Source organism: Hippocampus zosterae, chromosome 17, assembly GCF_025434085.1.
Source record: "Hippocampus zosterae strain Florida chromosome 17, ASM2543408v3, whole genome shotgun sequence".
Classification (NCBI taxonomy): Eukaryota; Metazoa; Chordata; class Actinopteri; order Syngnathiformes; family Syngnathidae; genus Hippocampus; species Hippocampus zosterae.
The window spans coordinates 11097777-11109953 of record NC_067467.1 but is presented as its reverse complement, the minus strand read 5'-3'; the positions used below and the strand labels follow the sequence as shown (position 1 = coordinate 11109953).

At 43.4% G+C, this 12177-nt stretch overlaps 1 protein-coding gene across 1 annotated transcript; it reads left to right on the top strand.

Annotated features, from left to right (window-relative positions):
• On the top strand, positions 1-5468 carry LOC127590370 (meteorin-like protein). Its single transcript, XM_052049890.1, has 4 exons — positions 1-89; positions 1432-1829; positions 4412-4471; positions 4757-5468. The coding sequence occupies exons 1-4, from the start codon at positions 1-3 to the stop codon at positions 5092-5094; spliced, it is 885 nt and encodes a 294-aa protein (XP_051905850.1). The 3' UTR covers positions 5095-5468.
• Positions 5469-12177: the final 6709 nt, after the last annotated feature.

Genomic DNA, 12177 nt, shown 5'->3' with positions numbered 1-12177 from the left:
ATGTTTGCCAGCGTGCTCGTCTTGGTCGCGTTCATTCTGAGCCGGCGAGTGTGGTTTTGTGCGGCTGACTTGTGCAACTGGAGCGGAAGGCAAGTGCGGCTTCGGGCATTGATTTGCATGGAAGGAACCATGCGGACTGCGAAGACGTGATTGAGAAAATAACCCTAAACCGCATTCAAGTAGATGAATTATATTACTGTTTATCCACCATGCCTTTATTGGCATTTTTTTATCACAACAGGTTTGAGTACATACGAATCGTAACAATTCGAACATTCAGATATGTTGATGGTTCAGACTCTTGAGGTTAAAAAAAAAGCCAAAAGACGGTGAGACATTCTTAAAACTAGTCTTTGTAAATCTTATTAGGCTCTGTTGTGATAGGCACTGTCAAAGTGTGGAATTCAAAATTGTGGCTTGTGGTTTGCAGTCGAGTTGAGGCAAGGTAAATTGTATTTATATAGCTCATGCATTTCATACACAAGGCAACTCAGGTGTGCGTCACACAGCTAAAAGGACAACACCTAAAAGCATTTACAGCAAAGTAGAGCAGACAAAAGTATCTTATTCAGAATGACTAAAAGCCTGTACATTGACAACATTTAAATGTGTTTACAAACAAAACATATCAGGGAATTCGCCAGTCAAGTAAAGAAATAAACAATAGATTTCTAACATTACTGGCAGCGAAATTGATTTTAAATGCTTATAAGAAAGATCTGAATCAAAAGTATCAGAGGGAAGCCAAGTTATGAATCTGGATTAAAAAGCATTTATCCGTGCAGCATAACGGCTAAATGTCGCTTCACCACGTTTGCCTTGAAACCTGCCATACGCCATTCGGTAGATACCCAACTCAGCTGTACACCATTGCAAACTAGCAACAGTAAGAAACATTTTGTTGAATAAATTCATTCATTCATGACAGAGTTGATCAAATCCATATTAACTCTTTGATAGAGCTCTTGAATTGGATCTCAGCAGATTGTGCCGCATCACCGCTATTTCAGTTTTTCTCACCAGTACTGTACTCTGAGGGCCATGACTCGTATCAAAGATGATGCAAAAGCCCCGAAACATCGGCAACAAATGCCTATTTTTCACAAAAGGCATTTTGTTCAATTGGAATATGACCTTGCTTCAATTATTTTAAAGATACGGTTACCGTATCGATAGAAAAAAAATTACTACTGATGTGCTGACTAAAAATTGTTTACACTTTACATCGGTGTAGGTTCTCAATTATCCAGGTCACTCCGTCCATGTTGAATCAACCCAATTGGATTTTTCTTGTTTGATGAATTTGTTGTGTTTTTGTCTTGTTTTTCGAAAGCTTCCCTCCGCCCCAAAAAATACAATAAAATTAAATTAAATAGAGAACAAAAAGAGTAAATATCTAACAGACCTGAATGATGTTTCCTGCTGATGCAGTGGATTTCCAGTCGGCGTAGACTCCAGGATGGTGCTTCAGGTGCGATTGCGCTGCACAGAAGGCTCTGTCAGGTGGCTCTACCCAGGCCAAGCTCTGCGGGTGGTCCTGGAACCCAACCTGTTCTCCTCGGCCAGGCGCAACATGCTCTGCATCAAAGCATCGCCCAGCTTCGGCGCCGCCAGCCTGTTTATCGACCGCGGCGGAGAGCTGGAGCCGCTGGGGACCGACGGCGGGCAGGCGCAGCACGTGAGCTGCATCAGGGCAGAAGGGACACACGTGCCGGCCATCTACATCCAGACCAGCCGGCCGGGAGGTGAATCATGGAGCCCACGTCGGATGGGCTTCAGATATGAGCTGATGGGCAACAGGAGTGCAGCACCCGGTCTGGACCACATGAGTGAGTTTCCCCCTTTCATCTGCCCTTGAGAAGCAATCATTCTCTGACTATAAAACATGACATTTATTCATATATCCTTTATCCTCTGCATAGAACGATTAATATCAGTGCCGTACTGATGAGCCGAAAGAGGAATTCAGATGTAATTATTTAATTAACTAACCCTCTCGATCTACTCGGGGGTCCTACATTAAGCCTATTTGGGTGAGCCATGTTGTGTGCCAGAACCGGAACTGGACCGATTATTTATGGAATGGAGAATTTTGAATGAGTATTTTATAGTTTGCGTCTGTATAAGATAAGAAGACCTTTATTTTCTTATCTTATAAAGACGTCTTAATTGTCGATTATTGAGGTCTTAAAAATAAATAAAATACGACATTTGTTCTGGCTCGGTTGGTCCAGTGTCAGTAAACAGTCATGTTGTGGTCCCGGGCAACTGGGCCACTGTTAATGTTGAACCCATGCCATCCATTTTCTTATCCTCACTTCATTCGTAATTAGAAATGAGAACACTGTGTTCAGACTACTGAGGGGAACGTAGAAAAAAATGTGTGCCTTGAGTTACCCTTTGTCACGTTGAGCCCGAGGCGATGAGAAATCGCCTCGTGCACAACAGAAAAAAAACGAGGTGGATCCCAGGAAAAGGCAGACACGAAAAGATCTTGTAAGAAACAAAAGGGTTTTAATAATGAACAAAAAGAGCCCGACAGGGAAAACGGTAACAGAAAACGCTGGTCAAATAAGGACCAGGAAATAAGGAAGACAACCGAAAACGCTCGCGAAACAATAAAGAGCGAGGAAGTACAGAGATCGGAGAACTAGAGCAAATAACAATTTGGTCGCAACGCGAATAAACGATGGTAGTGGCCGTAAGGCAAAAGGGCAGCGAGAATTATCGAACGACGAAAATAGCGAGAGAGAGCAATGGCACGGTAAGGAATTCTCCGGCAGTGAGAGGACTGCCGGAGTCACTTCATATAGGAGGGTAATCAGTCCGAGATTACGAACAGGTGTGCAGAACAGGCGGAGGAAAAAACCCGCCACCTGCTGGCGGGCACGCGACGTGACACCCTTTAAGAGAATCTTTTTTAAAATAAAAAATCTGGTTGTTGTTTTTCAAGAGCCATAATAAATGTAAGGGCAACAATTATGAAGCATACAACAAATGTTTCTCATTCAAAATGATTCCGATTTACGAAATGGTAATACTGTTGATCAATGCGAGTGGTTAGAATTCAGTAGAAAAGGGCCAATTAGGGTCTTCACTTGAGCAATTCAATTGATTCTACTAGCTCATAACTGTCAGGTTGGTCCAATTTGACACTCGGGAATAACCAAAAGGAGGAGACAGGAGACTCGATTCTGGTACCAGGGGGAACGAGGAGAAGCGTTCGGTTTCAGTTCTCGGCACGTAACCCTAACGATCTCCCCCTTCACCTCCTCATTTATTGGGAAAGCTACTACATAGGTGTGTCCAACCTAAAGGGTGGGGGCTGTTGAACACACACTGAACTTGTTTGACTATGTGTGTGTATGTGAGTGCAATTTACGTACATGTGTGCAAATGTCACATAAACATCACGTTGCAGCTGGTGTTGATGTCTCCATTCACTGTTCACCCTTGCTCACTGTTTAGTCTTAACAGTTATCTCTTCCCAACGACGTCCTCGGAAAGGTGGTTGCGACCCTAACCTTTCACACAGTACAGCAAGCAAAAGTGATCATATAATGAAGAATATATAATTATTATATATGTGAGTAAATAATAAAGGATATATCTTTATTGAAAGCGTAAGCGTTCTTCATTGCAAGCAAAATCAAACTATCATGACAGGCAGAAGCATTCTTCTTTGCGAGCATAAATTGACGACGCGAGAATCAATCGAATAATACGCGAATGTATGATTACTAAAAAATAATAAATCCAACATTAACCCTTTTGACCAAAACTTAATAAAGTCCTAAAAAGCAGCAGCTGGTTTATTCCACATCGCGTTCACGATGTAGACGACAAGCAGCTGCTAGTCGGCCTGCCGTTTTGTCTGCTTCCCATCCTGGACGACAAAGCACAGTGGGCCTAAGAGCTTCCGGGCGGTCGGAGGGCAGCGGGCCAAACAGGCCTCAATTGAGTCTGCAAATAGTTTGCAGATTCCACAAATGCCTCAGCATTGATCCATGTGTGCGGGCTTGCTGAGCGTCGAGCAAAGTTGGAGAATACGCGAGCGGTGGATTGGAAGGCAGAGTGGTTGGTTCTTCCACTGGCACGGGAAGGGGGCGGTGGGGGCGGTGGGGTCATCGCGTTAGCTACGTAACAATGGGAGTCAAAGAGCAGGTCAAGAGGTGGAGGATAATACGGCGGGCACACAACATTCCTTCATTCAACATTTACTTTCTTTGCTATGAGGGTTGCGAGCGTTTGAAAAGAGGCGGGATTAGCCGAACCTCAGGTGGTCACATGACACTGCATCCATCAGCGTCAGTCTGGATGGTGGACTGCCAGGGGGGAAAAAAAAATCTTGATCTTTGTTAAAGTCTTTTTCAATACAATGCAAGACCGTTTCTTTTGTTTTGCACCACAGCTTCATGTCGTCCATGCAACGATACCGAGCTTCTCATGGCCGTCTGCAACAGTGACTTTGGTGAGTACGCACGATTGACCAACACTCGCCCCGGTTGACTTTGATCATGCCAGGAGACTGCCTCAAAATTTGAATCCAAGGAAAGAGTCAAATCACGCAAAAATAACATTTAGGGCTCTCTTTTCACAACCCGTATAGAGCCTGCGCCGTGCTCGGCACAAAACTGCCATCGGGTTAGAACCGATGTTGGTAATTTCGCAGGCCAGCCGATCCGTAAGAGGGAGGGCTGTAGTGCTGTGGGAGTGGTCACAGATGATCCAAATTCCTCTCTATGTACTCTTCCAGTCGTCCGAGGCTTCATCAAGGACGTGCTTCACAACCGTGATGGTCACATATCACTGGTGGAAGTGTTGGCAGTGAAGGTCCATCGGCAGCGTAGCGGCGTGTTCGAGCTCCAGGCGACGACTCCTGGATCGGTTCCGGCCGTCCCGTTGTGGCGCGGCGTTATCCTTGCCCACCTCCAGTGCGGCGTGAAGCCCGGAGAGGGAGAATTCCTTTTCACGGGCTCGGAACACTTCGGGGACGCTTGGTTGGGTTGCGCTCCGCGTTACAAATACTTTGTGTCTGTCTACCGGACTGCCAAGGCCAGGCTTGTGAATCCCTGCGATTTTCCTTTGGAATGACGGGCCGTTACAACTCCCGTCAACTATCGAGATGTGACAATTCACGGGTGTCAAATCTGCTTGCATCACAGGCCACATCGTCCGAGATGACGGTCGAACAGTTCAGCAAAAAGGACGGTGTGTTACGTACCTCGGTGTTAAGGTCAGTGTTGGTTTCACACTGGGGGACAGTCGGGATCAATCTGCAATTGCTTAGATGAACAGCTTCAATCTTTTCTTTTTAGGAAAGCGCAGCATCAATAGTTTGTCTTCTTTTTAGGAAATGAATTTGGTACGACATCAGGAGACGGCTACGCCATTCGTCCAATATTTTTGTCTAATCCGTTGCTCTTGCTGTCCCTCAATAGATTGTTACCATATGTTTGTGAAATTTTATCTTTATTGTAAAATGTGTTCAAATGACGTGCTATAAAAGCAAGTCCAGGGAGTATTTCTATCTCTGTATCCATCTGAGGTTGTTAGTCGATGTGTGCATTGCGATTGGCTGGCAACCAGTTCAGGGTGTTCCCCGCCTGCTGCCCGAGGACAGCTGGGATAGGCTGCAGCACACCTGCGACCCCCGTGAGGATTATCGTATTAGAAAATGAATGGATATATATATATATATATATATATATATATATATATATTAGAGCTGTCAGTTTAGTGCGTTTTTATTGGCATTTATTTAAATGAATTTTAACGCGATTAAAAATTTTCTCGAGATTAACGTGGCACACGTCACAAGCGGATGTTACGTTGCTCTATAAATACACCAGAAACAAAACAACAAGCGCGCTGCAGAAGTCCACGCCCATGTCTGTTTTGCCAGCCATGGCAGTGCGAGACACCAAAAACAGATACTTAAAGAGTTTATGAATGGAAAGTTTACATTTAAAAAGTCACCATATTGCTCCACTGACAAGACCAAAGTTATCTGTTCTTCACTCTCTCTCTGTATCAGACAGGTATACGATGTATGCCACTGACGCGATTGTTACTTGTTTGGAACTATTTTGTGTGGAGGGTTACAGTGTGCTGTGTCCATATAAATAGAGCGGGTGGAGCTTCTCTGTATTCGTCTGACAGTGACAGTGCGCTACAGTGGTAGCGACCTAGCGAAAGTAAAATGTTTCCATTGTTGTCATCGAACCAAGTGTAGTCATTCGAAATGAGGTCTACACAAAACCGTAGAGAGACTTCCGCGTAAGAAGGACCAACAACATCAACATAGCCTGACTGTGTTAGAGGGAGTGAACCTCCCGTCCCCTTTCAGAATGGTTTGCTCCTGCAGCACGGGGGAAGTGTTGTGCTTGTTTGTACGGTCGGAAGTTTCGAATACAGCGGCACATAATGAACGCTGGTGTCCGGTGTCTCGTTATTCTTCGACAAACATACAGAAACAGACTGCTGTGTTCAAAGCAAACTTGAGAATAATGAAGTATACAACCATGGTTTAAATCCACTATAGGCTGAGTACTAGTGTACCTTAGATGTGCACTTTATAATGTTATATTGCTCTGTTTTGATTTAATAAAAAAACTGTTAAAGCAGCTATTGTGTGACAAAATATTTTTTCACCGTTATTGATGGACAGTAATATTGTGTGAGAGATTATGTGTGAATAACTGCACCAAGTGAAAAATGTTCATGTAAAATTGAAAATCGAAATTGTTATTTCAGTAAAGATTCGCATTTGGCACATAGAAAACTGATTCATGATTCCATGTTGACGAGAGCATTAAAATGGAGAAAAATAGGACAAAAATGTAAAAGGAAAGTCAGAAACGTTAAAAAATGTGTGAGTAATCACGATTAATTTTTTAGTTCATTTGAGTTAATTATGACAGTTACATTTTTAATTAGATTAAATATTTTAATCGTTTGACAGCTCTAATATATATACTGTATATATATATATATATATAAATAACCTCAGTATGGCCTTTGTTGCGTCCACCCTGGGAGGGGAGCGAGCTCATTGCGCTCGTTGCCACATTGACGCTTTCTGCCAGAGAACTGACCTTTGAACTGAGTTGGGAGGGGAGGTCTTGCCTGAGCCATTTAGAATTACCACCCTCAGTCGATACGATGCTACCTCCACCGCAGTTGTGCCCAACTTGAGTGATTTTCAACAAAATTGTGAGGACTGGTACTGGATTTTTGTTGCCATTTTTTCCCACCCACATTGTAAGATTGTACATTTTCCCATATTTCCAATATCCCAGTATAGTATATGGAATAGATATGAACGATCAATGCAAATCAAATATTTTTTGTTTCCTGGCACATCCACATGTTGTGTTACAGACGACCCAAAATGTATGCATTTTGTTCTCTATTTGTCTTGACATTGGAGACATAAGGAAAAAGAAACTTGCATAATAGGGAGATAAATTAAATTTCTTTCTCTGGATGTAAATACTATGTAAAAAAAGTCAATTGGAAAATAGGTGAGAATGAGAGTCCACTGATTGTGTAATAACATCTGTTTTCCATTTTGCACCATTGTTAATATTTCCTTCCTGATATTTTCCACACGAAGATGTCAAATGTGCTGGCTTGACATCAATACAGCAGCTCCTTTTTGTTCCTTTCTCTGCGTCTCATCTTTCCTCCAAAATTACATTCTTGTGATAATAGTTGAGCCAAATGCAAACCTGATGTTTTGCTATTGAGCCATGTGGCCCCCGCAACATCGCGTCCCGCGATGACCCAAAGGGCAGATGTGAAGCCCCCCCTCCCCCGGGGCACCTCCCACCCGAGGGGAACAATTAATTGACTTAAAAAGCGCCAACATATTCCGCGCCTCTCCTCAGTGTAAGGGGTGGGGGGGGGGGGGTGATTCACAAATTGGTGCGTTGAATGTTTTGTGGGGAGCAAATGGCTGCCAGTGAAAGTGTAAATGACTCCGTGGTGAATGGCACCTGCACAATAGCCCCTGCGCTGACAAGCCCCCCCGGCAGACATAATGACCATTGTCGCGGCTGCTGCCAAGTGGAAAACGTTACGGCTCCAGGATTCCAACAAGCTGGAGCTCAGCTTGTTTTGAGCTGCTCCTTTGAACGATAATGTACAGTATTCCTTTATTGCATTGGTGTCATACGCAAGGCCCGTGGGCCCGAACCGGCCTTCTGCTCGTTTTATTTGGACAGTTAGTCACTGTATTGTCCCTTGACTTCAGTTTAAAACTCATTATATGATGACAATTGAATGCAGTGGCTGTTCTTTAATAATATAACGGGGAGTATAGCCGTTTAGCGCACAGAAGCGTCTTATCACTGCCAGGGGAAAAAAACTCAGTCACGTATAACTAGCTCTGTGAAAAGTTTGCTTTTACACTTTGTGACATATTTTCACGTTAGAATGTGAACATTTTTGCTGACAAAACATTCTAGCTCAAAGAAAAGACCAAATCTATTTTGCAAGAAAGTAGACACAAATATACTATCCAGACCTGGCCCCCGGACCTTAAAATTCGCACCTTTGCTTTAAATGAACGGACCCAACAGACATTCCCATCAATACTGGACATAAATCAAACTTTTTTTGTAGCCCAAATGAGGCTTGGTTTGAGGTCTCCTCCCCTTGTATTATCCTTGGAGGGCCACCCCCGACCCCTCAACCCCCCCTAATGTCAAACTTAAAATATAACCTCTCTGCGGGTTCTCGAGACCTCCCAATTTCTCATCTCTGGGAATTCCAGCTGGCTCTCATGGGGATGAAGCCCGGGAGGCCTCAGCGCCAATCGGCCGATCGACTCGCCGGCAGGAGTCCACCCTGGCTGGGGGGTAATTGGTTTATCCCGACGCCTGGTCCGCTTTCCCATGTGGGCCACTGCTGTGTAGAGGCCCGGGGGTACAATATGAAAACAGCGTGAGACCCTCCGGTGGCAAGCAGCCATTCACCGCAACTGCTAGAGAAGGTCGGCACTGAGCTGCTGCAAAACAAAGATTGAGAAAGATGGCGAGTTGGCTTTGGAAATTTTGCCAATAGCCATTCTTTTGACCGCAGGTTTGCATTTGGGGTTGAAAGTGGGGCGTAACTGACCTTTTGCCCAAACTGACAACCTATTGAAGGAATTTTCTACCCCCAACCCACAAACGCTTTTACAGATAATTCCTATCGGTCATGCAGATGCCAAGCACCTGGCTGAGAACTCGATTTAGTGAATGCTCTTTTGGACTTTATCCATCCATCCATTTTGTGATCCGCTTTAACCTAACAAGGTGTTGGAGCAAATCCCAGCTCTCCTAGTACCTCAGCATCACAGTGCAGAGGTGCAGTGTTCGATTCTGGCTCTGGCCTTCCTGTGTGGAGTTTGCATGTTCTTCCCATGCCTATGTGAGTTTTCCCCGGGTACTCTGGTTTCCTCCCGCATTCCAAAAACATGTATGGTAGGTTAATGGAACACTCTAAATTGTCCCTAGGTGTGAATGTGAGCATAGATGGTTGTTCATCTCTGTGCCCTGCGATTCAGGGTGTCCAGACAGCTGCAATAGGCTCCCCCCGTGACCCTTGTGAAGATAAAGTGGATCGGAAAATGGATAGATGGATTTGCAATTCCAAAAATTTGACCACTTGAGTTCACCATCCTTGATTTAGACGCTTCTGGATTTAACCAGCTCCGGTTTCCTCCCACATTCCAAAAATATGCATGGCAGGCTGATTGAACACTCTAAATTGTCCCTAGGTGTGAGTGTGAGTGCGAATGGTTGTTCGTCTCTGTGTGCCCTGCGTTTGGCTGGCAACCGATTCAGGGTGTCCCCCGCCTACTGCCCGAAGACAGCTGGGATGGGCTCCAGCACCCCCCGCGACCCTAGTGAGGATCAAGCGGCTCGGAAGATGAATGAATGAATGAATGGATTTAACCACTAGAGAGAAACGGTGAGAACCGCAGTAAAACATTCAGATTTGAATGACAATGTCAGAATTAGACACTAGAGGGTGCAATATTGCATTTAGGCAGTGAATTAAATACACAAACCATACGTACAAACTTAAAACAAAAACCCCAGCACGGCCGCAGCCCTCATGAGGTTAAGTAGATTAGAAAATGGATGGATGGATAATAATAATAATAAATATTATTTATTTATGGTTTTTTTCATTAAATCAATTGGGCCACTCCGAGGGTGGCCCGTTGGCCGTCAGTTACAAATTCCTACACTAGAGGGAGTCCGCGTATCATCCTTACCTGCTTGCAATATGAAATGTTTTCAATCATTCCAGTCCAGCGCAGCAATGTGTCCCTAAAGCTAACCAAAATGTTACGTCATTGAGATACAACAGGTACAATTTGTCCTAGAACCTGGTAAAAAAAGAGAAATACGTTTTCCTTGATCACACTAAATTGCTTCTTGAAACAACTTGCAACGAAAAGGCTTGAATTGAAAAATCTGAAAAATCTGCAATGACCACAACGTGCCCGTAGATGGCGCGCGTAAACGTTTCATGACTTGCATCCTGAGGGAGGGCCTCCTCCGTTTCCAGTTCGGAATGTGATTTTCACAACTCCACACGACCTCCCTACATTGTTCAAAGATTAGAAGAGTTTGCCCAACAATACGGTTAAAATCAGCTTAATCACCCGAGTAGCAAAGTACAAGAGGCTGCGTGCGCTCCACGGACAAAACACTTTGGCGCTGATGACTAACCGCACAGGTCCAGAGGTCGACAGATAGGAATTCCAGTCGGGATTTTACATGACGGGCTCTTGTAATAAGAGGCCAGATAAGGTCGATAAGACAAAGAGGAGTGTCGCAGCTATGATAGGAAACTATTCCTGAGGCTATTGTGCTCTGCAAAGTTATGAAAATACTGAATGTATTATTATAAAAAGTGTAACATTCTTACCATGCTTGGGCAGCTTGGCGCACGAAGAATGCAAACCCCTCAGCCAGGGGGAGCCAAATGATCTCCAATCAGCTGGATGACTGAAGAACTTGGAAATGTTGAATAGAACGATGGTTAGGAAATTTCTCACGGGGTAACCTATGGTAGGTGTGATTTTATAGATATGCACTCCCTGGACGCTTCATTAAGTACAACTAAAAAGTCTAAAAAGATGTCTTGACACAGATGTAGACTTTTTGCATCAAGCACAAAAAATAATAATAATACAGAAGCCAATGCAGCATTCTGCAGAGTTTAATCATTGGATTAGATTATTAGAGTGCTAGGGTGTGTATGTATAAAATCCCGATACCAACCAAAATTTGCAAAAATATCACGGTTAAGGGTAAAGCATGAGCCTTAATGGAGACTTCTATCTTCTACTTTTCTGAATTCTTTTCTGATTGATATAAAAATGATCTATTTATATATAAACACATAACACGGGGTAGGACGAGATGTTTTTTTACTTCTTCCTACTGCCTACTGATTCTCTTTCCTTTTTACAATTTTACTTACCTTACTTTCTGTCAAATTATTACTGTATACGTTTTATGTTCAATAAACAAACGAAACGGAAAACATTAGATTAGATTAGAAAACCTTTATTAGTCTCGCAATGGAGAAAGTCCCAACTCACAGCAGCAAAGTTATGAAAGGAAGAACTAGGAGAACAAAATATAGGAGCTGCTGGAAAGGCAGCCACTCTCGCAGCGCCATCTTGAAGTCAAAATTTAAAAAAAAAATACTGTACTGCTTCAGTGTTCATCTTCTCCTCCACCTCGGACCCCTCCTCCTCCTCCTCCTCCTCCTCCTTCTTCTTCTTCTTATTATTATGAAAACCTGACATACTCGAGAAAAACGAGGGCAGATTTGAAATCAGTGCAAAAAAAATCATCTTGAAAAGTTTACCTGCATCTTTGTCTTTAGAAAATGTTGACCAGTATTATTTTTAGCATTTTTGTTTGTGGTTTTTGTCGTCAAATGTTACTTCTTTTTTTTACTGCTACCGTGGCTATGATTAGTGCGAAAAAAAATTTTGGGATGATTATTTCATTATTTTTTGCTTTTATTTATATATATATATTTTTTACACACTCAAAAGTGAGCCCTATATGATATTTGTTATGTTGTTTCCAAATAATTTGTCGGATTGTCTGTGGAGGAGGTGTCCCTAATGAAGTGTCATTCCCGTGCGGCGGTATCACG